The 25,898-nt window shown below is 37.1% G+C and overlaps 4 protein-coding genes across 4 annotated transcripts; 3 read left to right on the top strand and 1 right to left on the bottom strand.

Moving 5' to 3' along the window:
* Positions 1-1,868: 1,868 nt before the first annotated feature.
* Positions 1,869-6,146, top strand: LOC105971550 (calcium/calcium/calmodulin-dependent Serine/Threonine-kinase). The gene is made up of 4 exons (XM_012996401.2): positions 1,869-3,481; positions 4,092-4,657; positions 5,238-5,753; positions 5,846-6,146. The coding sequence occupies exons 1-4, from the start codon at positions 3,265-3,267 to the stop codon at positions 5,969-5,971; spliced, it is 1,425 nt and encodes a 474-aa protein (XP_012851855.2). The 5' UTR covers positions 1,869-3,264; the 3' UTR covers positions 5,972-6,146.
* Positions 6,147-9,934: 3,788 nt separating this feature from the next.
* On the top strand, positions 9,935-11,002 carry LOC148767671 (uncharacterized). The gene is made up of 2 exons (XM_088824747.1): positions 9,935-10,912; positions 10,958-11,002. Exons 1-2 carry the CDS (start codon positions 9,935-9,937, stop codon positions 11,000-11,002), a joined length of 1,023 nt encoding a protein of 340 aa, XP_088680873.1.
* Positions 11,003-11,007: 5 nt separating this feature from the next.
* On the top strand, positions 11,008-11,906 carry LOC148767670 (uncharacterized). The gene is made up of 3 exons (XM_088823740.1): positions 11,008-11,101; positions 11,175-11,267; positions 11,342-11,906. The coding sequence occupies exons 1-3, from the start codon at positions 11,042-11,044 to the stop codon at positions 11,537-11,539; spliced, it is 351 nt and encodes a 116-aa protein (XP_088679866.1). The 5' UTR covers positions 11,008-11,041; the 3' UTR covers positions 11,540-11,906.
* A 983-nt stretch (positions 11,907-12,889) lies between these two features.
* Positions 12,890-14,590, bottom strand: UGT89B1 (UDP-glucosyl transferase 89B1). Its single transcript, XM_012996406.2, has one exon. The coding sequence runs from the start codon at positions 14,420-14,422 to the stop codon at positions 13,019-13,021; it is 1,404 nt and encodes a 467-aa protein (XP_012851860.2). The 5' UTR covers positions 14,423-14,590; the 3' UTR covers positions 12,890-13,018.
* Positions 14,591-25,898: the final 11,308 nt, after the last annotated feature.

Below are 25,898 nucleotides of genomic sequence, written 5' to 3'. Positions count from 1 at the left end.
TACCACACCGAATAACGGTTTGGTAATCAGCATGTACGAATTTTCGTTTGGTTCGATTCGATCGGTTTACCGGCCGAATGAACACCCCTAGGTAAATTTGACATCGTAAAGGTGGACGAGTAAGACAATATATATTTGAGGGGTGGCTGTAATTATGCAAACAAAAGGGGTTTTTTGATAATCATACGTTATTTTAGGGGGTGACTGTAATTTGTACTGTTACGACAACAGTACAAAGTGTCGCCAGTTACAACAATAGTACAAAGTGTCGCCAGATAGGCCATCACAAACCTTGTGAAGAAACACATTTTTTGGTCACAAAACTTGGGATATAACAATGAAACGTTGCATATTGCAACCAAACTAGGAAACGATCACAATGTTCGTCTATAATTTGGGACAATATGCAGATTTTTGCTAGGTCCTTGCTATGTTTTTGTTTTTCAAAACGTCGCATATATGTTAAATCGGTCTTTAGTAATCAACTTGCGGTTCGATGAAGATATTGCGACGATAACTAGTTGATGTGCCTAATTGGGTTTTAACCCAAAAAGCCCAAAAAGCTCATTCAAAGTAAAAGCCTAACACAAAGGTCCTTAATTAAGAACTTCATAAGAAGCTTATGGGAAGAAATCTAATGTTTTTTGTCACACATTGGTTTTTTACAAGAAAACTTTACCGAACTCCACCTATAAATATGTGTTATCAATCACATAACAAGGTAAGCAATATTTAGGCAATTAATTAATATTATTTGCTTATATTGTGATAGTTTTCTGACTTGAGCGTGGGAGGACTATCCCCGGGCCACCCCCGGCGTGTCACTTAGTGTTTTCAACTGTTTTGTAGGTTAACGAGTGGAGCGATCCCTTCGACTATCTCGGACGCGTGGCAAAGACTCTCTGCATTCTCGATATTGGGCTTGAAGATTTCCGAACTTAGAAGATCTGTGGGCTTCAAGACCATTGGGCTGACCCAACATTTTGGAGCAGCATCACTAGTAAATATAAATAAATGTGACTCTCATTCTAAAATTCTATCCCAAGCATATTTCTCTAAAATAAAATGAAAATAAACTTCAATTCCCAAAAATAGGCCAAGTGTATGAGTATACTCCAACACTTCAAAAAAATATACTCTTACACGGCTAAAATTTATCAAGTATTAATGGTTGGAAGTCGAACTTCAAATTTGTTGATATCTGGAAGGAGATGTTTGTGGGAAGAACACAAAATCACTTCTTTCTGTAATCGGAAATTGTGATTAGGATCAAAAGATTGGCTTTTCGTACAAGAATGACAAAAGAGAACTAACTGCTTATTTCGCCCGCAACAAATATTATGATTATAGAAAATTTACCTAATATTTCCCTCCGTAAAAAGAAAAAAAGAAAGAATCTTTACCTAATGTTTGGTTTCACTTTTCACTTCACATTTTTCTTCTTCTTTTTTTCTAGGACAAAATCATTTTTATCATAAGTTGTTTTAAGCACTTTCACTCATTCAAATAATAATCATATTTTACGATATTTAATGTAATGTCACTAGTAGAAAATTATTACTACGAATTTTTTGCTACGGTAAAAAGCTTAATAAAAGGTATTTTTTACTACAGAACAATTTCGAAGTCGTAGTAAATACTAGGATTTACCACAGCAAAAAAATATTTGGTACGGCCATTTACCGTAGCAAAACTTTTGTCACGCCCGTATATGCAACGGGGCAAATTCATAGCAAATGCGTAGCAAAAGTCTTTTTAGTACGAATTTGATACTTTTCACTACGGTTAATGATCGTAATAAAAAACCATTTTTCTACTAGTGTGTTCTATTGTATTATGTGCAACATAGCAACAAAGATTTTTTAATTGAAATGTTTTTTTTAAGCACTGGGTGCTTGTATGAATAATACAAAGAATCACAAAATTAAGAAAAACATGGTGATTACAAATTTAAAGATACAAATATTTTCACCAGAACATGGAGTCGTTTTTCAAATTGCTTTAGCTCAGTTCCCTTATGTCCAGTCCACTCCTTTTGTCCAGAAGTCCACACAGATACAAGCACCAGGTTTATTTCCACTCAACCTCAATCATCATACCCACAAGTCATGAAAAATAGGACCCGGTCCCGGTCCAGACGGAGGCTTGCGCGTTTCGACAGGTTTGTGACGATTGCTGGCAGACCCGTCCAATTTCTTTTTTTGCTTTACCATTGATTACAAACGATTGATGATCTCAACCGTTAAAATAAATTATTTAACTCGGAATGGTCGATCCTCTCGGTCGGAGTCAAACTAGCCATTGATCAATGTTTCTCAAAACAATTTGGTTTTTATTTTATTTTTGGGGTCGGCCTATATCCAGCAGGCCTTCATAGACAAGCTGGTTCATGGACCTGATTCGACCCATTCGGTGGGTATATTATATATCTACTATAAAGTATAGGGTAAAATTACGGTCACCTCTTGCGGTAAAGTTAAATTACAAAAAAAAAAAAATCCTCATGTTTGGGTAATTACAATTACTCACTCAACTATGAACCTTCTTACATGTCCATCATTGCAGTGTCAAATTTAGTGGAATCTTCTAGATTATGCGAAATATGCTCCTGTTTGTACCCATTTGACCCGATCAAGCTCCACATTTTATAAGAAGATAATCATAGCATGTGTCTCTCGACTTGCAAATATCAGATTGTAGTGCATCAGAAACTTCATTTTTGCACAAAACAGGTACAAGAACATTCCACGAAATCTCGAAAATTATGTATAAATTGACGTGTAAAAATATTCATAATTGAGCTCGGATGTATGTAATTATTACCCAAACATATAATTTTTTTTCGTAATTTAACTTTACCTTAGCGGATGACCGTAATTTCCCAAGGAGTATAAACAGCCCTAATAATTCACATACGTCTCTCTATACGGGGTTGGTGAAAGTGTTCGGGAAGCTCCTCATTTGTAATTAATGTTAGTTATGTAGATTCTTCTTTATATCTCAAAAAGAAAAAAAAAAGTTGAGATAGAATATATATTTATGGTGGGGAGACTGAGACATCTACAATAAACACAAACTCACACGGGTTACACCATACACCACCACCACCACCATCACCATCATCTCTGTGGGGTCGGCAACAAAACAAACTCCACAAGCTGGAGGGCCCCACCTCATTTCAAGAATCTTTATTTACTCCTCCCTTCATAAGTAATTTATCCTTCTTCCCTAAAACCCTCATATGTTGTTGTCTCTTCTGTAATAATGGCCTCATTTCTTATAACTATTATTATTGCAACCGCCGCGGCAAATTGTCTGCTACTACTTTTTCCCGCCGATGGAAGCTCCGCCGTCGGGGATCCCGGAATGCGGCGGGACGGGCTGAGAGTTGCGTTTGAGGCTTGGAACTTCTGCAATGAAGTCGGCCAGGAAGCCCCGTCCATGGGCAGCCCCAGAGCTGCTGATTGCTTCGATCTTTCAAGTAATTTTTACTAATTAATCCCTTTTCTTTTAATTTCTTTCATTTTTTTTTATATCTTTATTGGAGTTATTAGCACCGACCCCCCCTTATAATCTGTTGTTGTCGAAAAAACCCGTATGTTAAAAAAATTAGCAATAACCCCCCTATGTTACGTTTTACAAAACACACAGCTCCCGTAATAAAATTGATTTTTGACTTAAAAGTCATGACAAAATTACCCCTAATAATTCTTAAAATACATTTCTATTTAAATAAACAAAATGATTTTTATTTTTTTATTGAATGAAAGGAAATTATGAAACTTTATTTTGGGTCTCAACAAAATTATGGGGTGAAATTATAATTTTTAAAATTTATATTTTAAAGGGTATTTTGATCTTTTCAAGTTAAAAAACATACTCCAATCCAAGTCGCGAAATCCACCTGTGCAACACACGTTCAGCTCGCAGGGGCTTTATTGGCTTTGATTAAGTATTATAGGGGGGTGTTTGCAAATATTTTTAACACAAGGGTTTTTTCAGAAATTAGATATTACACAGGGACGATTCTAGCAAAAAACCCCATCTTTATTGTCCTGACAACATTTACGCACAATCTTTGATTTTTGCAGATACCTCTGTTATAACGCACAAAGTGACAGAAGCCGACAACAAACTCGGAGTCGGGTCACCTTTCCCGGGTCTGAGCCCGGGTGCTTTAAACAACCCGGATCTTTACGCGGCGGAGAAGGAATTGTATTTGGGTGCACTGTGTGAAGTTTCAGCATGGCAGTTTTGGATGGTAATGCTGAAGAACGGAAACTACGACACCATGTCGGGTCTCTGCCCGGAAAACGGGAAACCGGTAGCACCATTCAACAACAATGGCAGATTTCCATGTTTCGGGAGTGGGTGCATGAATCAGCCCGTGTTTTTTCATCAGCCAACTTTTTTGGATGCGGATGGTACTACTATGAAAGGTTGGTTTAACGGTACCTACGATCTTCGGTCGTCGAATTCGATGTCGTATTTTGAGGTGGTTTGGGAGAAGAAAATCGGGAGTGGGAGTAGTTGGGTGTTTAGTCATAAATTGAGGACCTCGAAAAAATATCCGTGGCTAATGTTGTACCTTAGAGCCGACGCAACTAGCGGATATTCGGGTGGCTACCATTACGACACTCGCGGAATGCTCAAAATCGTAAGTTCGAAATGTTTTGTTAGTCGTTTCTAGGCGTGTTTTTGTTAGGTATATATTGAACTAATCGCTAATTTATAGTTACTGAGATGATGAATGATGATATGTTTGTGTTGCCTTATTTGCTTTTACTTGCCTAATATGACATGGGTGGAAATTGGACCGGAAATTCCGAATTCTGTCGATTTCGCTCCGAAATTTTCCAATTTTTGAATAATGTTTTTCACTCCGAATTCGGAAAGTTCTTCCAATTATTTTTCGAAAATTACATTTACAATAACATTATGTATGTGACTACAAATTTAGAATTTCCGAGTTTCGCAGATTTCAATCCAAAAATTTCCAATTTTGGAGCAAGTTTTCTCATCACAATTACCGAAATTCCCATTTCCAATTTTTTTTTTCCGGTTTTTTTGGAACGGAAATACAATTAATCTTCCACTTCTGAAAAAAATGAGAATTTTCCGAAAGTGCTAATTCATATTCTATCCGATCCATTCCGTTTGATTTCCAGCCGTAAATATGCCTAATCAATCTTCACTCTATATTCCGTATGTAACAAATAAATTCAATCGTATTTCAGCTTCCCGAATCTCCAAATTTCAAAGTAAAAATGAGACTAGACATCAAACAAGGAGGAGGCCCTAAAAGTCAATTCTACCTAATCGACATCGGAAGCTGCTGGAAAAACAACGGCACCCCTTGCAACGGAGACGTACTAACCGACGTAACAAGATACTCGGAAATGATAATCAACCCGCAAACCGCAGCTTGGTGCAGCCCTACAAATATAGGCAACTGCCCCCCTTACCATATTACTCCCAACAACACCAAAATTCTCCGAAACGACACCAAAAACTTCCCATACGGAGCATATCACTATTACTGCGCCCCGGGGAATGCACAACACTTGGAGAAGCCGTATAGTACGTGCGATCCCTACAGTAACCCACAGGCACAAGAGTTGGTGCAGTTACTTCCTCATCCGATATGGGAAGAATACGGGTACCCTACGAAACAGGGGCATGGTTGGGTCGGAGATGGGAGGAATTGGGAGCTTGATGTTGGTCGCCTTTCTAGTAGACTATACTTCTATCAAGTATGCATCGAATTATACAAATTAATTAATTTTTATTTTTTATTTGTTTATCTTACTAACGATAAACGGGTTATTTAAATTGATTTTTTTAGGATCCGGGTACCGCACCTGCGAGAAGAATATGGACGTCACTTGATGTAGGAACGGAGATTTTTGTTACCGATCAAGAAGAAGTGGCTGAATGGACTCTTAGCGACTTTGATGTCATTATTACTTAAATCTATATATTGATTCCGGAACAAGATAAAACGAGCTCGAGATCACTTTTTATTTAAAATCATGATTTCTTGCGTGCAATCACATTTTCAGTTACAGTAATATAACGAAGATTTATGTGGAGTACTAAAAGGAAAATGAAATAGAAAATTAATAGAGATTGTGCCCTACATTTTGTATACGTCGAAGCTTCCTAAGCTATTTCTTGGCCGTGGAATACTATTTCGGCGAGCCATCCAGCTGTCATTCGTACAAATAAGAACGTCGATTTTCTACAGCAGAGACAGCCGTTCCATCGCGTTGATTAGGCCAAATCTCAGTAACAGTCCCCCATCTTATTATTTAGTCCCGTTTTAGCTCCTTATATCTCTATCGTCTCGTTTTCATCCATCAATCCTACAATTCATCTCATTATAGTCTTTCTGTGTATAATTTGGTTAACTTTAACGAATTTTTTAAAGATTGGACGGAATTTTCTATTCTAAAAATTATTTTTAGTAAACTACAAACAAAATAAGAACATGGAAGAACATATATACTTATTTTATCTTTTTTTCTTTTTGTGAATTATTGTAAAAAAATATTTGGGCCTGAACCCCCGAAAATTTAACCTACCTTAGATAGACATGGCCATGGGCCGTTTTGGGCCCGGAACCGGCCCGAAGCGACTCGTTGACGACCCGGCCCGGGACCCGTGAACCGGCCCGTTGTCCACGGGACGGGCCCGATTCTATGAAATGGTGAACCGTGAACCGCCGGGCTGGCCAGGCGGTTCACCCGGATTTAAAAAAAAAAAAATTCAAAAAAAAAAGCAAATAACGGCTATTGAACCGGGCCGGGTGAACCGGCCGTTATTTGTTTTTTTTTGAATTCCCCCCCCCCCCAAAGTTTTCCTATAAATACCCTCACACCCCAATTTTTCCTATAATTTACTTATTCATCAAATATTTCAAAAATAAATAAATAAAAAAAAAATTCAAATTTTCCGGGCCGACCCGGAACCGGCCCGAACCGGCAGGCCGACCCGGACCGTCGAACCGTGCATATTACGGGCCGGTTCTGGTTCCGGAAAAAGTGAACCGTGAACCGGTATGAACCGGCCCGAACCGGCCCGTGGCCGTGTCTAAGTCCTTAGACATGTATTATTTCGAAAAATATTTCGCCCCTCTTACAAAGTGGTCTAAATCGGCACTTGGCTGTGGTTGTAATTCGGAGGTGACAAGCGTTTATTTAAATCGAGAATGAAGTTTCCGGCAAGCAGCAACAACGATTCAACCGCCAAAACCGTCGCCCTCCATTTCCCATTATGTCGGGGTCCCCTTCCTCCTCACAAATATTCCTACAAAACGAGAGGTAATTTAATTTTTAAATTTCAAAATGTCATTATATAAATTAATTCACTCAATGGCACCAGCACCACACTAGGGGTGTGAATGAGCCGAGCTGGAGCCAAGTCGCCTTTTTTGGCATGCTCGAGGTGAGCTCGAGCTCGTTGAGTTCCTTTTTTTTATTTATTTTTTTTAAAATATTATTTTATTATTATTAAAAACTATTTAAAAAAATAAATAAACAATAATTGTAATTATATATATTTTTTAATTTTTAATTTTTTTTTTATTTATTTCTATAATATTTTATAGGGTAAATTGCACTTTACCCCCCTGTGGTTTCAGGGTTTGGCACTTCACCCCCCTGTCATATCAATTTAAGCACTTTACCCCCCTGGTTTGACAAATTGTAGCGGCCGTCTATTTGAGTAACGGAAACTGGCTAATGTCTGAAATACCCTTTTATTTTCTGACTTTTTACAGGTGAAAACCACGATCCCCATTTACCCTATTCATTTTATTTCTCCCCAAATACAATTCTCAATTTCGTTCCCATAAAATTCAGAATATTTTCGACAAATCTTGGACTGATTTGAACCAGTAGTTCACATAATTAGGATTCAAAGAGGATTACGACAATAGATGAACCAAGGCTTCGCATAAACTGGTTGTAGAGGAAGGGCGAAATTGCTATGGAAGATCCCATGTAAGTTTTTCACTTTAATCCTTTGTTTGTTGATTGTTCATTTGATTTATTTTGTTATTTCGTTAAATCTGGGGGATGCCAAAGTCTTCTTGTCCGAAATTTTACATTTTTTTGTAATATGGCTCAAAGCCCTAATTTTCAAAATAATCCAGTAAGATTTTGCCCTTATTTTATTGTCTCAATTGTTTCTTTCAATGTGTTTGGTTTGGTTTCTTTATTGTGTATTGTGGTCCCCTATTCAATTTTTTATTGATTCTGAGAATGGTCCCCCATTTCTTATTCCTAAATTGTGACTTACTGTTCCCTAAAACAACAGTCTTTTGTTTCTTATTGTTCCATAAAATAATATTCTTATCTATTCTTTATTGATTGCAAAACCCCTGTTACTATAGAATTCCATTATGGGGGAAATTTTATGTGGAAACCTAGCATTAAGTATGTTGGAGGGAAAGTGGAGTTTGTAGAAGTTGAAGACAGAGAGAGGCATGTTGTGTTATTTGTACTTTCAGCAGCTATACCAAGCTCAATTGGGATTCATGCATGGATGTTTGTTATACTACAGAGTGGCTGGGGAAACTTTGGATAGAGGTTTATGTACATTGAAGGAGGATGCATATGTTGCTGCTAGGGTTAATGCTTATGAAGGACTGGATGTCATCTGTATGTATGCAGAACAAGTTGAAAAAGAAGCTGAGCCAAATATTGAAGTGCAAGTGGAATCAGTTGTTGAACCAGTTCTTGAACCTTGGACATAATTTGAAGACCTTATTGATGAAGTTTATGAAGAGCTTACTAGTGACAAAGCAAAGTCTAGTCAAGTTGAAGAAAATCAGCAAACAAGGGGTGTAGAAAGTGAAGATGAAGAGTTGGAAGATGAAGATGATGAAGATAGACCACCATCTGTACACAGTTCTGTTCCTAGCTAGTTTGATGATGATTTAGAGATGCCAAATGATGACATCGTTGTGACAGAAAAAGCTCCAGCAGTTGAAAGTAAAGGTCCTTATGTGAATGTAGAAGAGTGGTGGTCTGATTGTGAAGATCCTGAAAATCGAGAAGAGTTGAGGAGTACTGATTCTGAAGGTGAAAAGTCTGATGAATTTAATGAGGCTACTGGTATGAAGAATCCAAATTTGTTTGTTGGACTAAAGTTTTCTACACCACAAGTATTTAGAAGAGCCATGATTAGATGGAATGTACTGAGAGGCCATGACATCACATACATAAAGAATGAGAACAAGAAGATTAGTGCCAAGTGTAAGGAAGATTGTGGATGGAGAATACATGCATCTCCTGTTGGCAATACATCCACATTCCAGATCAAGACCTTCATATCAGAACACAAATGTGGGAGAAAACATGATAATCATCTAGTGAATTCCAGATACTTAGTTGATGAGTATCTGGATGATTTGAGAGACAATGGAGAGATGAAAGTCAACTCAATGAAAAGAAAAGTAAGAAAGGATTTGAATGTAGAAGTTAGTAGGTGGCAGTGCTACAGAGCAAAGAACAAAGCAAAGAAGATTGTGGAGGGAGACATACATAAACAATTTGCATTGTTGAGAGATTACTGTGCAACTGTGCTTCACCATAATCCAGGAAGTTGCTTCAAGATTCAAACTACTGGTGAAGATGGTACTCAACCTAGATTCTTAAGACTCTATGCAGATTGGCTGCACAAAAGAGTGGATATCTGGCAGCATGTAGACCAATAGTAGGGTTGGATGGCTGTTTTCTCAAAGGAGCAGTTGGAGGTCAGCTTCTAAGTGCTATTTGCAGCGATGGAAATGACAATTTGTTTCTCCTTGCAGTAGCTGTGGTAGAATCTGAGTGCAAACAGACCTGGACATGGTTTCTAATTCAATTTCTTAGAGACATGGGGGAAGTTCAAGAAAGAGGAGGGGTCACAAAAAGGCCTAGTTGAGACCATGAATGAACTGATGCCAGGTGTTGAGCATAGATACTGCATTAGGCATATGTATGCCAACTTCAAACAGAAATACAAAGGGAAAGAGCTGAAAGATTTATTCTGGAAAGCAGCCTCCACAGCAAATTTGAATGACTGGAAGTACTATATGGATGAAATCAAGAAAGCTGATCCACCAACAGTTGTGACTGGTGAGGAAAGCAGCTGTGCATTTCAGTGGTTAATGAAAGCTAATCCTGAAAATTGGGCCAGGTCACATTTCAGCCCAAGCGCAAAATGTGATATTCTTGTCAACAACATGAATGAAAGCTGGAACAACTACATTATTGATGCCAGAGATATGCACATCATCTCAATGCTGGAGTGGATCAGAAAATCTTTAATGATCAGGTTTCAAGTTAAGAGGACTGGTATGCTGAAGCATGAGGGAAAAATTGGTCCAAATATTTTCAAGAAATTGGAGAGAATTAAACAAGCAAGTGCTAATTGCTTTCCTACTTGGTCTGGAGGAATGGTGTTTGAGGTGGAGTGTCATGAGGGGCCTAATATTAGGCAATGCTTTGTCAATCTTGAAACAAGAACATGTACATGTAGGATGTGGGATGTGAGTGGGATTCCTTGCAAGCATGCCGTTAGTGCTATCTATCTTAACAAGCATCAACCAGAGGATTATGTGCATTCTTGCTACACTAGAGATGCTTACCTGGCCACTTACAACTTTCAAGTCTTTCCAGTTCCAGGGGAGCATGACTATTTGAAGTCTGGGCTGCCACAACTACTGCCTCCATTTATCAAAAAACAAGTTGGAAGGCCAAAAACGAAAAGAAACAAGACAGCTGATGAACAAGAAACTAGAAAAGCTGATCCAACCAAAGTTTCAAGAAAGAATTTGCCAGTGACATGTGCTAGGTGCTTGAAGGTTGGTCACAATAAAAGAGGATGCAAGGGAGAAATGCATCCTAATTCTAAGTTGCATAAGGTAATTTTTCTACTATTTCTATTTTATTTTATTTATTTATTTTAGTTCTATATTACTTTTATATGTTTAATTGAGTTTTGTATTCATTGATTGCAGCAAAAAAATACACAGACTCCTAGAGTTAATAAGATGTCAGTTCCTAGAAAAGCACCCCCTCAGAATGGAGAAATTTTCCAGACTCCTTTTCAGGTAATTTATGTTAATTTTCCCAGCATTTAAATCTCAGCTACTATCTTTGACCAATTTAATTTGTTTGTTTTAGAATTCATTTGCACCAAGTCCTTCAATGCAACAGTCATTTGTACCTAATTCAAGTTCCTCTCAACAACCTCATGTTTCTCAATCCACTTTTGAGGTTAGTTTACTCAGTTTTTTGAATACTTGCATTTTTTTTAATTAAATCTGACTTTAACTTCTTTTCTTTCATAGAATCCATTCTCTCAACAGCCTGCCTCACAGCCAGCACTATTACATGGCCCTAATGGTGCATTATTCCAGAGATCAAAGACAACTAGAGTTGGTGGAAGCAAAAGCACAGCTGTTGGTGGAAGCAAAAGAACAGCTGTTGGTGGAAAAAAAGGAAAAGCACAAGAGACAGTGAAGAAGAGACCAGTTTGGATGCCCTGATTTTTTGATGAAGCTTTTTTGGTGATTTTTTTGGGTTTTTTTTTTTTGTCTAAAACAGAGCTACTTTTGTTTTTGAACAATGCATTTTCTCTTTTTTGTGGTCTGTATTGGCTAAAACAGAGCCATTATTTTTTAACAGTGCATTTCTCTTTTTTGTGGTATGTATTGGCTAAAACATAGCCATTCTTTTGAACTTGTATTTGCACTGTTATTTAGTGTTATGTATTTAAAACAGAGGAATTTAAAGCCTATATGTTCACATTTCACAGCATATATATTTCAAAGCATTTCATTGATAAAAATTGGTACTACTTGCCATTAATAATAGTTTACATTTCAAAGCTTACAAACAAGAATACCAACTGTAATGAAAAACGAAAAAAAGTCATCCAAACAACACTTGCTTCATCATTTCTTGTTTAGCTTCAACAACTTCAACCCTTGTCTTTATGGCAACAATCATTTGCTCAAATTCATCTCCAGCCCTTGATGTTGTTGTTGCAGTTGGGTTGCCAATGATAATTGGGTTGCCATTGAGTGCATAGGGATTGCACCATCCTTGAAAGCCACAAGTTACATTAGGGCATACAAAATATAATCGCCCCTTAGAGGGCTTACCCTCGGTTTCCACATTTTTTATGAGTGTTTTTTGGCCACACCTAAAACATACCTTCCCATTGTAGCGAAATCAATATTTTGAGGCTCTCCAAACCTGCTGCTGCTTGAAGAAGACATGGGGAAACAAAATTAAAAATAAAGAAAGAAGTGGAGAAGAAGGCTCTGTTCAGCGTTTTCTTTAGGGAGGCAGTGGAAGGGCTTTATATTAAATGAAAAAGGGGTAAGATGGGTATATACAAAAAACATCAGCTGAGAAAATCTCAACCACGCCATTTTAGGGCGAGTGAAGCACACTTGCGGTTAACTTTAACGGAATAACAGACGGCCGCTACAATTTGTCAACCCCAGGAGGGTAAAATGCTTAAATTGATATGACAGGGGGGTGAAGTGCCAAACCCTGAAACCACAGGGAGGTAAAGTGCAATTTACCCTATTTTATATTATTATACATTATTTAAATAAAAAATAATATATAAAAAAATAAAATAAAAATAAAAACAATAAATAAGGCCCGCGAGCCGTCTGGTGAACTCACAAACAACTAAAAACTGGCACAAGCTCGAGCTCGAACAACTCGAGTCCGAGCTTTTTTCGAGCCGGCTCATCGAACTCACGAGTCGGCTCGGCACCCCTAAGCACCACTATTCAGCAATTTGATGATGTTTTATCCGAGGTGAAATAAACATCAAAATGCAACAAAAGATTAAATTGATATAACTATGAAATAAAAAGTAGAAAATAAAAAAAATCATTTATTTAGTTTACCAATACAACAATACATTAACAAATTCAAAGATACATCCAAGTTAACGTTACATAACTTGTCTAGATTCACCTCAAGTTGTTGCAAATTTTTTGACACTATAAACTCCTTACAAAACCTTCCAAATTGTTGAATGAACTCCCACCTTCACTCATAGCATCAAATGCAGCCTTACTCAATGCCTTCGCACGAGCTTTCTTCTCCGCCCACTTTTCGCCCCGAGTTTCTTCTAGAAACTTCACCAAATCATCGGAATCCAGCGCCGACTCATCCCCTTCGCACACTCGTACCGCAATGTCCAATTGATCGACCAGCAAAGTCGCATTCAGAAACTGATCGGCACCCATCGGCCACGTCAGCATCGGCACTCCCGCCATGATACTCTCCAGAGTCGAATTCCACCCGCAGTGCGTCAGGAACGCGCATATCGCTCTGTGCTGGAGTATCGTCACTTGCGGGGCCCACCCCTTGATCACGAGCCCCCTCCCCGCCACGCGGTCCTCGAAGCCGAGCGGAATCGAGCCGTGATTCTCCTCGTCGTGCCCTTTGGTTGCACCCTTCACCGACAAAATGAATTTGACCCCACTTTTCTCCAAACCTAAAGTCAACTCCATCATTTGCCGGTTGGTCAACACGGCCTGGCTTCCAAAGCACACGTACACTACAGTATCGTCTTGACACGTGTCGAGCCACGAAACAATCTCGCTCGGGAGGACCGAGCTGGACCCGCCGCGCTCGGTGGGCCCGATTGTGGGAGGTGACAATACGGGCCCGATCGACCAAACCCGGTCGTGGCCCAATTTCTTAACCAAATAATCCAAATAAACTTTTTCGACCCGGTCGAACGAGTTGAACAACAACCCGTGACTTTTCATATTACCGAGGAAGGCATCTCTGATAAATTCCGAATTTGGGTCTCCCTTTATGTAGCTGCGGTAGACTGGGGACACCTGCCACCAGGGGTAAACTGGGGAATTCGGAATCTCGGGAAACGACACCGTTTCGTTCTCGTCGGCGGGGTTTTTCCTCTGCGGCAACTCGAGCCACAGGGAGAAGACGTATGAAATGGCGAAGGCGCCGGAGGGGAAGAATGCGTAGCGGCGGATGCTGAGCTGGCGGGCGAGTTCGTCGGTCCATCCGAGGAACATGTCGGAAACTATGGCGACGGGCGGCGAGGGGTGGTCCCGGAACCAGCGGAGGATGGGGTCGTGGAGACCGGCCAAGGCGCACATCATAGAGCGGAATCCGCCGGGGGGGAGTTCGACGGTGTTTTCGACGCCGGCGGGGACGGCGGGGTGCGCCGGAAAAGGGAGGACGAGGGGGGTGATGGAGGTGGGGTGGGCGGAGAGGAGGGGTTTGAGCTGAGGGAGGTTCTTTGGGGTCACCAGGATTGTTATGGTGAGGCCGCGGGCGGCGATCTGGTGTGTGAAGTCTAGGAGGGGTATCATGTGCCCCTGCGCTGGGTAAGGGAAGACCAAGATGTGCTCGCCGGATTCGGACATTGTTTGACTCTGTGCGTGTTCTAGAGAGAGAGAGAGGTAGAGAGAGAGTGAGAGTTGAGTTTTGTTTTAATTTTTTCTTCTCTGGTAAGAAGAGAGAGTTGATTGAGTTTGTGGGTAAGAATTTCTAGGATTTGTTGCAGCACGTCTATCCATTTATTTAAAGATATCAAATTGAATATTGTTTACCTTTTATTACATGTATGTGTACTCGGTCAATTATAAAAAAATGGTAAATTATGGACGCCGTCAAATAATGTCAAATTATGAAAAAAATCATTTTATTAGGATAATTAATAATTTCTTACAACATTCAAAAATTCGACATATTCTTTTAGATTTTTTGGAGTGTTCTCTAGTTTGTACTAATTTTATGTATAAGTGAAGTTTGTAATGCACCATAATCTGAAATTTACAAGTCAATAGAACATATTTCATCTTGTTTGAAAACCTGGAGCCCGAATGGGGTAAAATGGTCATAGACTAGAAAATATTCCACATAATCTAGAACATTCAACTAAATTTGACACGCAATAGTGTATGTGTAAATAGATTCATAGTTGAGTAGTGTGGTTGTAATTACCCAAATAAAAAAAAAATTCTCGTACTTTGATTTTACCTCACTCGTGATCGTAATTTACACTTACAAAAAATGACGCGGTGTGAAAATCAAACAAACTTGCACACTTGATTAAAAAAAAATTTGTTCAAATAGTGTAGTTTATGTTAGAAAATGAAGAAGAAGACAACATAACAAAGAGAACATACGAGAGTAAATAGAGAGAATGCAATATGTATTTCTCTTCTTCTTCTTGTTGTGTAAAATACATTTACATTGTGTTGTATATATAGTACAAGAAAGACCTCTCAAAGGTCAAGAGTTACAACACTTTTAATGATGAATAATGGTGGAGATGATGGTGGGAGTTATGGTGGTGGTAGTGGGAGTAATGGTGGTGTAATGGTGGTCATCCACACTTTTAAGTTTCATAACACTCCCCCTTGGATGTCCCCCATCTATGGAATATGCCTCGTTAAAAACCTTGTTAGGAAAACCCAGTGGGACAAAACCTAATCGAAGGAGAAAAGAGTACACATCCATTTAAAGCTTATGAGCGTCACACTGCCTCGTTAAAACCTTGCCAAGAAAAACCCATTGGGACAAAAACTTGGACGAAGGAAAAAGAGTACAATGTTAGAATTATTGATCACGCTCCCCCTGAATTCGACATGAGATTGAGTTTGATCATTTTCTCAATGATTCAATGATAGATCTCCGACATATAGTTAATGATGATTGCAAAAATCATCTTTCTTCTTTAACTCGCGAGTTTAGAAAACTTCAATATTTCGGCAGCCTCTTTTGATATATTCAAAGATCGGACAATCAGTGAATGAGGCTTATCACATAAAATGATGGAAATAAATTCCATAAAACAAATGTTCGATCTATAAAATTTATCCTTCAATTGATCTCAATCTCTTTCATCAAATATGCCTATGTGAGCTCTTCAAGAGCCTCACAAGACTAAGTCATTTATATATACCATAAACGAATCATTTGATTATTCATTTCTCTAATATGGTATTCACTAAAGTGACTATACCATCATAATTATTAATTTGTGTATGGATCATCACAATGGTCTAACTCATGAGACCTTTTATTATATGCTACAAGCATTATATTTTCAAGAATTTACTTCATTGTTATTATTTGATGATCCATATAGATATGCGGTATTTGTATACACATGTTGTATGTCAAGTCATTTGAATACCGAAAATTGATTGCATCGTTCTCATAATAAAATATTTTCAAAAAGGTATTCAAATGTACCGCGATAATACTACCCACTTTTGTACTAAAGGCTCCACAACTTCATATGTGTTGACTTCAAGTCAATGTGCAATTTATTTTATCTCAAATCTCAAATACTCGTGGCCAATTACATTTTCTAACTGTATGGCCAATTGCATGTCGACATGTATTTGCTTTTATGAGCTTCAAGCTCTTCACTATTCAAAGAATAATTGCACAAATATTTATCAACAATATCTTTGTACTCCCCATATTTTTCTACATCATCAAGTCATAGCTTGTTATTTCACTTTTCCGGTACCGGATTCTCCTCTGAGAATTATATTTATTATGGGGATTGTAGCCTTTGTGGGTACGATCTCTTTTAGAGATCTATATTTTTCATGTACCATGTATTTTTCTCTTGTAGAGAATTTTATATCTTGCACCAATAAAGTTTTCATAATACTTTATGTGCTTGAGCTCATTATTTCTTTCACTAAATGTCCGATAAGGACTTAAACGCGCGCTTTTGAGTTTCACAATATGGAGGGAGTAATAAGGGACTATAGGTCCACTATATTTTCAAAGTCAATATTAACAAAATCACTTTGGTACATGAAAATCAATTCAAAGATATTATAATTCTTCAAAATGATAGATTGGTACAACAAATACTTGAGAACTACTAGTCTCAAATGTCTCTCTATTTCATTTAGAGAGCAAGCTAACCATGATTTATTTGCCAAACTCTTTATTGGCACTTCGGTTCGATTGTAAATGATTTCGGTATTTACCGTATAATCATCAATGAATTTCTCATCCAAATATAAATTTGATTTATGCCACCGTAATTGGCAAAGATTTTCAAATCATATTGATGGATATTGGTGTTGAGGCGTCCCCCAACATCGTCTGTAAGACGATTCCTTTCATCAAATGGGATAAATAATAGGATGAGATTACAATGCTACTAGCGCTAGCATACTTTTAGTTAAACGATATTCACCCACTTCTTGAGGTGCAAATCATTCGAACCAACATAAATATCTCCCCCTCTTATATGCATAAATTATAATTGGTTAGCTAGTGTACCATATTCACCCTTCAAGGGACTTCTCGATGCAATCACAATGTACAACATGTCCTCCTCGGACATTCTCTTTTCACCCTTCTAGAGTATTCATTTGCAACACATTTTTCAATCAATGCATCTCGCATTTTACTTATAAGATTGTTGCAATGTATTCTTTTGTAATGTATGTTAATTCTTTGATGCACAAACCAAGATGAGACATATTATATTATATAATTTCACGCCGTTCCTTGTAAATAAATCGGCTTCTAATCTCCCCCTAACGGCGGGAAAATTGTCTCATATAAACACAATTGACAAAGTATGTCATATAATTATCTCCCATTAGGGATTATTTAATCGCATAAATAATTGATTGTAATCTACATGTAATAAAACATGCGATAGATATGCCATGTCCAAAATGTGACACAATTTTTTCTTATTTTTATATTGGTGCTTGATAAAACTTATCAAAATGTTTTATCATAAAATGGATACATGACCAATATTTTTCATATTTCTCATCTATCTTCCACTTCAAATGATGATAGAAAAAATATAATAAGCACCAAAATATCTATTTGTCTCAAGGACATCTCTTCAAATATTGAATATTTGTTATATCCACTTCATGGAATAACAAAACTTGAACGAGCTTTATAATATTTCAATTTTAGCTCACAACTCGTATTAAAATACGATATGCCCTCATATTCTCTCGATTCGCTACAATGAAAGCAACTTTAGTTCTTATGTTGCTATTTCATGAGCATAAAATATATCCAAAGTATGGATTTTGATGGAGTATTTCAAGTCACATATATTGGAGAATATTCTCTTATATCTCCATAAGTAACTATATTTATGTTACTTTTACTTGTTTGTGCAAGACACATGCCACCAATTTTTATATGTATTTTCATGGCACAAAATACTTTGTTTGTGTCTTGTAGCCACATTTAAGTATAAAATATGTGGCTTGTGACTTCAAAACATATATCACCAACATGAAATAGTTTATGTTTTCGTGACACATAAATGGATCTTCAACTTAAATGATCCATATCTCATTTTTTTTTTGTTGAACATTCAAGATAATTTCAAACCTCGTGATATTTTTCATATTATTGAATCACCAACAAATAATCTTTTTGAGTACATATATGAGGTTTATAACTTGACTTTGTGTACTCGATGTAGGCCTCAAGCCTATATATATATATATATATATATATATATATATATATATATATATATATATATATATATATATATATATATATATATATATATATATATATATATATATATATATATATATATATATATATATATATATATATATATATATATATATATGATTTAGATCATCATAGTACTTAACCATAGAATAATAGTACTATGAATGAGAAATACATATCAACTCAAATCTTAAGTTTGAGTATTATTATCGCATAAACTTTGAGTCTATCATATTCTATTGAGACTTATAGTCTCAAAATGTGATCTAGGCTTCAAGCCATAAATTGATTATGATCAATTATCAATTTTCTCATTTCAATATTTTGTGAACTTGAAAAATGTCCACAAATGACAAATCTGTCATGTCTGAGTAATTTGCTTGTATCTCTCTCATTCGAGATCCAATTTCAACGCTTCAAGATGCTGTGAACAGCCAACAGAAAGTTCTACAACTTTCGTGTTTTACATTTTATCAAATTCGGACAATATCAGGTCCGAAACGGGACTCAAAGTCTTGAAAAATGACCACAAATGATAGATCTGGCATGTCTGAGTATTTTAAGCATATCTCTCTTGATAGAGATCCGATTTTGATGATTCAAAATGTTCCGAACAGCCAATAGAAAATGCTACAAGTTTCGTATTTTGCATTTTCTGAAATTTGGACATTATCAGGTCCAAAACAGACATCGAAGTACAAACTCGTGAATTGCACGAAAAATCACCTACAACAAAAGTAAGATGGTTAATATTTTATCAATTAAAAACAAGAATAAAATATTTAAAATCAACTCCCTTTCATCTTCTATGGCTAAGGAGTCATCTTCCTTGGACCATCTTTACACGAAAATTTAAGTAGAACAATCGTGCTGATAACGTGTTAGAAAATGAAGAAGAAGACAACATAACAAAGAGAACATAAGAGAGTAAATAGAGAGAATGCAATATGTATTTCTCTTCTTCTTCTTGTTGTGTAAAATACATTTACATTGTGTTGTATATATAGTACAAGAAAGACCTCTCAAAGGTCAAGAGTTACAACACTTTTAATGATGAATAATGGTGGAGATGATGGTGGGAGTTATGGTGGTGGTAGTGGGAGTAATGGTGGTGTAATGGTGGTCATCCACACTTTTAAGTTTCATAACAGTTTATTTAGTTTTACAAAAATAAGGTAGATCGCCAAACAAAATAATTTCTAATTTATTAATCTAACAATGGCCTTAGCTGGTCCAAATTTTTTTCTAAGCTTTTGGCCGAAAGTTTTTACAAAATGGGGCGGTTGGAAAATTGATTAACACGAGAGATGCATTTTAAGGGCCGTCAGATTGGATTTTGATCATCGGCCTCATCTCCATAGCTGGACTACAATCGACGGCTGGGATTAAACGTTTGATCGCAGAGTCCTTAAGACCGGGGATTCAAAATGATGTGTTCCGTTCCACACGGCTTTCATGGTTACGCCTCTTAAAGGCCGTTGATTTTGTTCACCTACTGTGATGAGTGACAAATTTTGTATGGGGTTTAGCAAATTTCTAACCCTTTCATTTTTTTAATTGTTATCTTTTATTTCAAATTTGCTAAAGTTTATTTAATTTGATATAGGTTAATTTTCTTTAATTTCAGCATAAGACTTATTGAGATAATTATTTTTCATTCTCCCAATTATCATATTTAACCATAAAATATATTCCCTCCATTCCTTCATAATTGTCGTTTTTAGCTTATGCACTAGGATTAAAGATCTCAATAAATGTTGGTTAATTTTAAGAAAATAACTTTTATACTAAAATGCCCTTACCAATAACTAATGTGAGAGAGTGTTGGAGATAGTTATGCAATTAATGTAGTATTAGAAAGGGAGGTGATATTTGCAGTAGCACAATTACGAATGCGGGTTTAAATAATTCACTCTCTACCTATCTTTCTCTCTCTACAATTTTATTTTAATAGCTTTTATATTAGAATTCGTTTCAAAACCCATGATATTGTAGCGATTTGCAAAGATAAATGAGTGCATCGAATGAGGATCGAGATACGGAACCCAATTAATGATATAAAATTTGTTCGTTTTTGTTCTATAAATCGCGAAAACGCGACTCACGACCAATTTGGACGCCGAAAAATACGTTTCACGACCAAACCGGGCGTGAAAAAGTCCGATTTACGCCCAGACCAAACGCCCCGTCCAGTATTCCACGCCGGTTCGGGCGCGCAAAAGTACTTCCCGCGCCCGATTGGGCGCGCAACACAGTTTTCCGCGTCCGGTTTGGGCGCGCAACACAGCTTTTGGCGTCCGGTTTGGGCTCTCAACACAGTTTTTTTTTCTATTGTTATTGTTATTACTCTTTAATCTTATTTTATTCATAATTATTTCAGGAAGAGCAACAACAAAATTCTTCTACGTTTGAAGTTGATCATAGTGAGCATTTTATAGTACGAGAACTATTTAACTTGAGGATTGAGATGGTAGAATGGGCGAAAACGACCGCCAAGAATCTTGGTGTAAAGTTCGTGAGTCGTAGTAGCCCTCCAAATAGAGCATATATTACTTGTGATCTATTTGGGGGGAAGCGACCAAGTAAAACAAACACATATATGCCAAAGAACAGATGGACTGGCACAAAGAAATGTTATTGTAACAGACGAGTCCCCAGACCAACTAGGCTACAACGAATTTGTTAACTAATACTTATTTAAATATAATCATTGTTCATTTATCCTGGGCAAAAAAATAAATATAATCGCAATTCCAGGAAAATCAAAGCTTCCGGTGTTTCAAAAAACCTAAAGAAATATGAAAAAACAAAAAACAATTACGTAGTAATCCGGCATAATAAAAAAAACCAAAACGTACGTAGTAGTCTGTCGATAATAAAAAAACATAGAAATAACTAATAGTCTGCTGATAATAAAAAATATATATATAAAAATAACTAGTAGTCCCTCATGTGCCGTCTGCTCTGGGAATATGACATATGTGACGGTCCAGTATCATACTCAGCATCCATATCATCATCGGGGATATCGGGTGGCTGCAACTGTAAACAATCAGAAAATGGCTTGCACAGTTCCTGAACCTGTCCAAACATATCATCCGGTACGATATGATATCCTGGAATATGAGATGGCGACAAGTGATTGTAGTAGTACGGATGCAACAATCATGTGATGTCGTACACGAATGGAACTGGAGATGGCTCTGCTCTCTCCAATAAATCGGTACTGGGATCTACACGAAGCGAAGATGAGTACGTGGTATATACCAATCCATGTAATTGGTAGGAACCTCACAAGCTGGATGCGCCCTATGACCTTAGTAAGTCTGCTCAAGTCTGTGCACGTGCGGGATACTACATGCATGATCGTTGGACTCGTAACGTACTTTATACGAAACAAGTTTTATTTCCCTCTTAGAACCACACATCGGTTGAATAGGGGACGCCAGAACAATCTGTCGAAAGCCCAATTGGGGCAAGACTCTATCGGACATGTAAGGCTCGATCGTATCCATGAACCTGATAGTACCGTGATGGAGTGTCTTCTCGACATCACATGCCACATTCTAGCCAAACGGAACCTAGTAAACCTATTATAATAAAATATACATATTAATAGTACAGTTGATTCAGACAAATGAAACAATAAATTATACAAGTTACTTACATACATTGCACGTAAATAATCATGCATTCGACGATACTCAAGTAATCGACTGCTATTCTTTCGAACCACGTTTGATATATGCCACCTCATGCACCACGACTCTCCTATAACGTGTGTTTTAACCGTCGGAGGTCGAAAACTCGGAAAATACTCGTATATCCAACACTACATCAACGTATGAAACACAATTTTAAAATTGTATAAATATTAATTATAATAAATAATTGAAGAAAATACACAAATAAATAATTACCTAACAATGTCAGACATCCGGAAATCTGCTTCGCCTCAGCTCGTGAAACCATGCTCAACTGTCGATATAGATTTGCCAATGTACTGGAGCCCCACAAGTACTCTCCAATCGTACTCTCCAATCTGCTCGATCTCCTCTATAAGTGGGCAAAAATCTGGCTTCACTCTGCCTCCACTCTTATTGACAAATAAAGACGATCCCAACAAGTAAATGATGTATGCTCGCACCTTACACTCTGACGAAGCTGATGAATGATCTCCGTATAGCTCCTGCAAGTCCTCTAATTGGGGGCCGCTATTGTGCCACCAACTCTCTATCTAGAGAATATCGAGTCCGAATGCCCTCGAGCCAGATTCAATCACCAAGCTCTTCTGCATATCATTGTAAGGACGACGTCCACTAACTCGCAACCCCATGATATAATGCACATAACGGAGTGTAATCGTCATCTCTCCAAAAGGCATATGAAACGTATTGGTGTCCGACTGCCACCTTTCAATGAATGCCTCTATCAGTGGGTTATTGAGCTGAGGGAGTACACAATGTTGCAATTGGTACAAATATGTATCCTCCAACAATGCAACATACCGAGCATCTGTTGGCCCACGCCAACCAGTCACCGCTTTCGTACGGGATTGCAATTTCACCATAGATCGCGCATATACAAAATATATCTGATCTTAAGTATGCAACTATCTACTATACGCATTTAAAAAAAGACAATAAAAATGAATATAATAAATGTTACCTTTTCCTCCCAAATGTCATAGGCGATGTGCGCTCCGAAACTCGGTATCAAGTGATAATCAGTAGGTCCACCAGGTGCCGAACCAGTTAACTTCCACGGACAAGTAGCAGTATCGGACGAAGTACTACCCGGCGATGAGTAGCACCAACGGATGAAGTAGCAGCAACACCTGTCAAAGTAGTCGGGGATACGGAAACGGCATTGCCAACATCATTGCCATTATCATTTCCATCATCATTGTCATCTAATCCAAAATCTGGCACCGAATAAACATACTGACCCTCGAAACCTACATGTGAATCATCATCATCCTTGTCAGTCTATGCCTCTGACTCCCTTAGTCGCAAATTACGCTCGCGCCGTGTAGATCCAGTAACCTTACGCTTGTGTGTCCTACTCTCGCGTTGTGCAGTAGTCTCATCTACCGATCCCTCGATTCCAGCAAATCCATCTGGTTATTGGATCCAACTCCGTATGGCCAACTCGTCGACATCTACAAAAATCAACATATACAAATTACTTAACTAATGAATAAATAAATTAATTAATAAAAAAAAAAATTGAAGCCTACTCATCGACTTCTACAAAAATCAGCATATACAAATTACTTAACTAATGAATGAATAAAGTAATTTTAAAAAACAATTTGAGGCGGACGACCGGTCCAGACACCGGTCAAAGGGTCTGCACGTCGGTCCAGGCGTGCAGACCCCTGATCGGCGTCTGGACCGAACGCCCGAAAAAAAAAAAAAAAACTTGAACCGGACGACCGGTCCAGACACCGGTCAGGGGTTTGCACGCCTGGACCGAGCGTGCAGATCCCTGACCGGCGTTTGGACCGAATGCCCGAACCAATTTTCCACCCCCAAAATGGGCGTGTGAAAGCAGTTTTTGACGCCTGGTTTAGGCGTGGAAACTACTTTCACACGCCCGTTTTGGGCGTGGAAAATTTGAAAAACCCAACATTAACAACAGCCCCAAATTGCGATTTTTTGAGGATTGTTCAAATCTTATTAACAAAAGAATGGTTACTAAAGAAACCCTAACGAAATCCCAAGGGTTTTTTTTCTCGCCCATTTTGTGGTTTATAATATAAGGCGAATGGCAAAGAGGCCCATGACAAGGGACTTAAATGCATATAGGTCCAGACAAAAAACAGTCTTGTAAAAAAACTCATACCCATGTCTTTTGTCTAAAATACTCTCAATAATATAATCTTATTAACAAAAGAAGGGTTTCTGAAGAAACCCTAACGAAATCCCAAGGGTTTTTTCCCCACCCATTTTGTGGTTTATAATATAAGGCGAATGGCGAAGTGGCCCATGACAAGAGACTTAAATGCACATAGGTTCACACAAAAAACAGTTTTGCAAATAAACTCATACCCATGTCTTTTGTCTAAAATACCCTCCATAATGTAATATTATTAACAAAAGAAGGGTTCCTGAAGAAACCCTAACGAAATCTTAAGGGCTTTTTTTCCCGCCTATTTTGTGGTTTATAATATAATGCGAATGGCAAAGAGGCCCATGACAAGGGACTTAAATGCACATAGGTCCAGACAAAAAAAAGTCTTGCAAATAAACTCATATCCATTTCTTTTTGTCTAAAATACCCTCCATAATATATTTTATATTAATTCCATCCATTACACTCTAACTTCCTCAATATTACACATTGACCCCGAATTTGAACAAATATATCACATTAACCCCCCATTTTCATAATTTTTTGAAAAAATAATTTTTTTTTCAGAAAATATTTTTTTTCTGAATTTATTTTACGGCCAGGTTCCGGCGTTCTTCGGCGTTGACTTTTCTTCTTTTTCTTTTCAATTTTTTTAATCTCTAAATTACTTTGTTAACAACAAAATTATTGTCTGAAATAGGAATATTGAATACAAAACAGTAATATTGCTAATATTGCTGTACCAAACAGTAATATTGCTAATATTACGGTAGCAAACAGTAATATTGCTAATATTACTGTTTGTGACAGTAATATTATGAATATTACTTTCCCGAACAATTATATTACTAATATTACTATCCCAGACAGTAATATTATTGCATGAGACTATAATATTGCGGTCGGATACAGTAATATTACGATTTGATACTAATACATTTATAACTTTAAATCGACATTTATTTTTCAAAAATTCGAATTCGCTTGATATTTAACACACATGAAAGAATGTTGTTTTAAAAAAAATTCTATTTAGGGGATAATTTTTCTAGCTTGATTTTCTATAAATATGAATAATCCTTGCATCGTACGGTTGAGATTGTTAGTTGTATTATATATCGAATTTTTTATACTCATGTTATGTTACTAATGAATAGTGAATTTGACCAATCTAATTAATGTTTTATATTTTAGCATAATCAATGAGCAATTATTAAAATTATCAACAGCTTTGTCTAAATAAGACAAAATTTTAGTAAGAATCTGGTCAACAATGACATTTTCAACTGAAAATAATATATATATATATATATATATATATATATATATATATATATATATATATATATATATATATATATATATATATATATATATATATATATATATATATATATATATAAAAGAGAATGTTGTTTTCAAAATTTTCCTATTTAGGGGCTAGTTTTTCTAGCTTGATTTCCAAAAAATATGATTACCCCGTGCATCGCACGGTTGAGATTG

This window comes from Erythranthe guttata, chromosome 10 (assembly GCF_056151865.1).
Source record: "Erythranthe guttata isolate IM_541 chromosome 10, IM_541, whole genome shotgun sequence".
Lineage (NCBI taxonomy): Eukaryota > Viridiplantae > Streptophyta > Magnoliopsida > Lamiales > Phrymaceae > Erythranthe > Erythranthe guttata.
This window is presented reverse-complemented; position numbering and strand designations above follow the sequence as displayed.

Coding starts and splice junctions, on each gene's coding strand:
- UGT89B1 (XM_012996406.2), bottom strand. CDS start 14,422: ATGTCCGAATCCGGCGAGCACATCTTGGTCTTCCCTTACCCAGCGCAG.
- LOC148767670 (XM_088823740.1), top strand. CDS start 11,042: ATGTCAGTTCCTAGAAAAGCACCCCCTCAGAATGGAGAAATTTTCCAG. Junction 11,102..11,174: donor TTTTCCAGACTCCTTTTCAG/GTAATTTATGTT, acceptor TGTTTGTTTTAG/AATTCATTTGCACCAAGTCC. Junction 11,268..11,341: donor TTTCTCAATCCACTTTTGAG/GTTAGTTTACTC, acceptor TTTCTTTCATAG/AATCCATTCTCTCAACAGCC.
- LOC105971550 (XM_012996401.2), top strand. CDS start 3,265: ATGGCCTCATTTCTTATAACTATTATTATTGCAACCGCCGCGGCAAAT. Junction 3,482..4,091: donor TGATTGCTTCGATCTTTCAA/GTAATTTTTACT, acceptor TGATTTTTGCAG/ATACCTCTGTTATAACGCAC. Junction 5,754..5,845: donor GTAGACTATACTTCTATCAA/GTATGCATCGAA, acceptor TGATTTTTTTAG/GATCCGGGTACCGCACCTGC.
- LOC148767671 (XM_088824747.1), top strand. CDS start 9,935: ATGAATGAACTGATGCCAGGTGTTGAGCATAGATACTGCATTAGGCAT. Junction 10,913..10,957: donor CTAATTCTAAGTTGCATAAG/GTAATTTTTCTA, acceptor TATTTATTTTAG/TTCTATATTACTTTTATATG.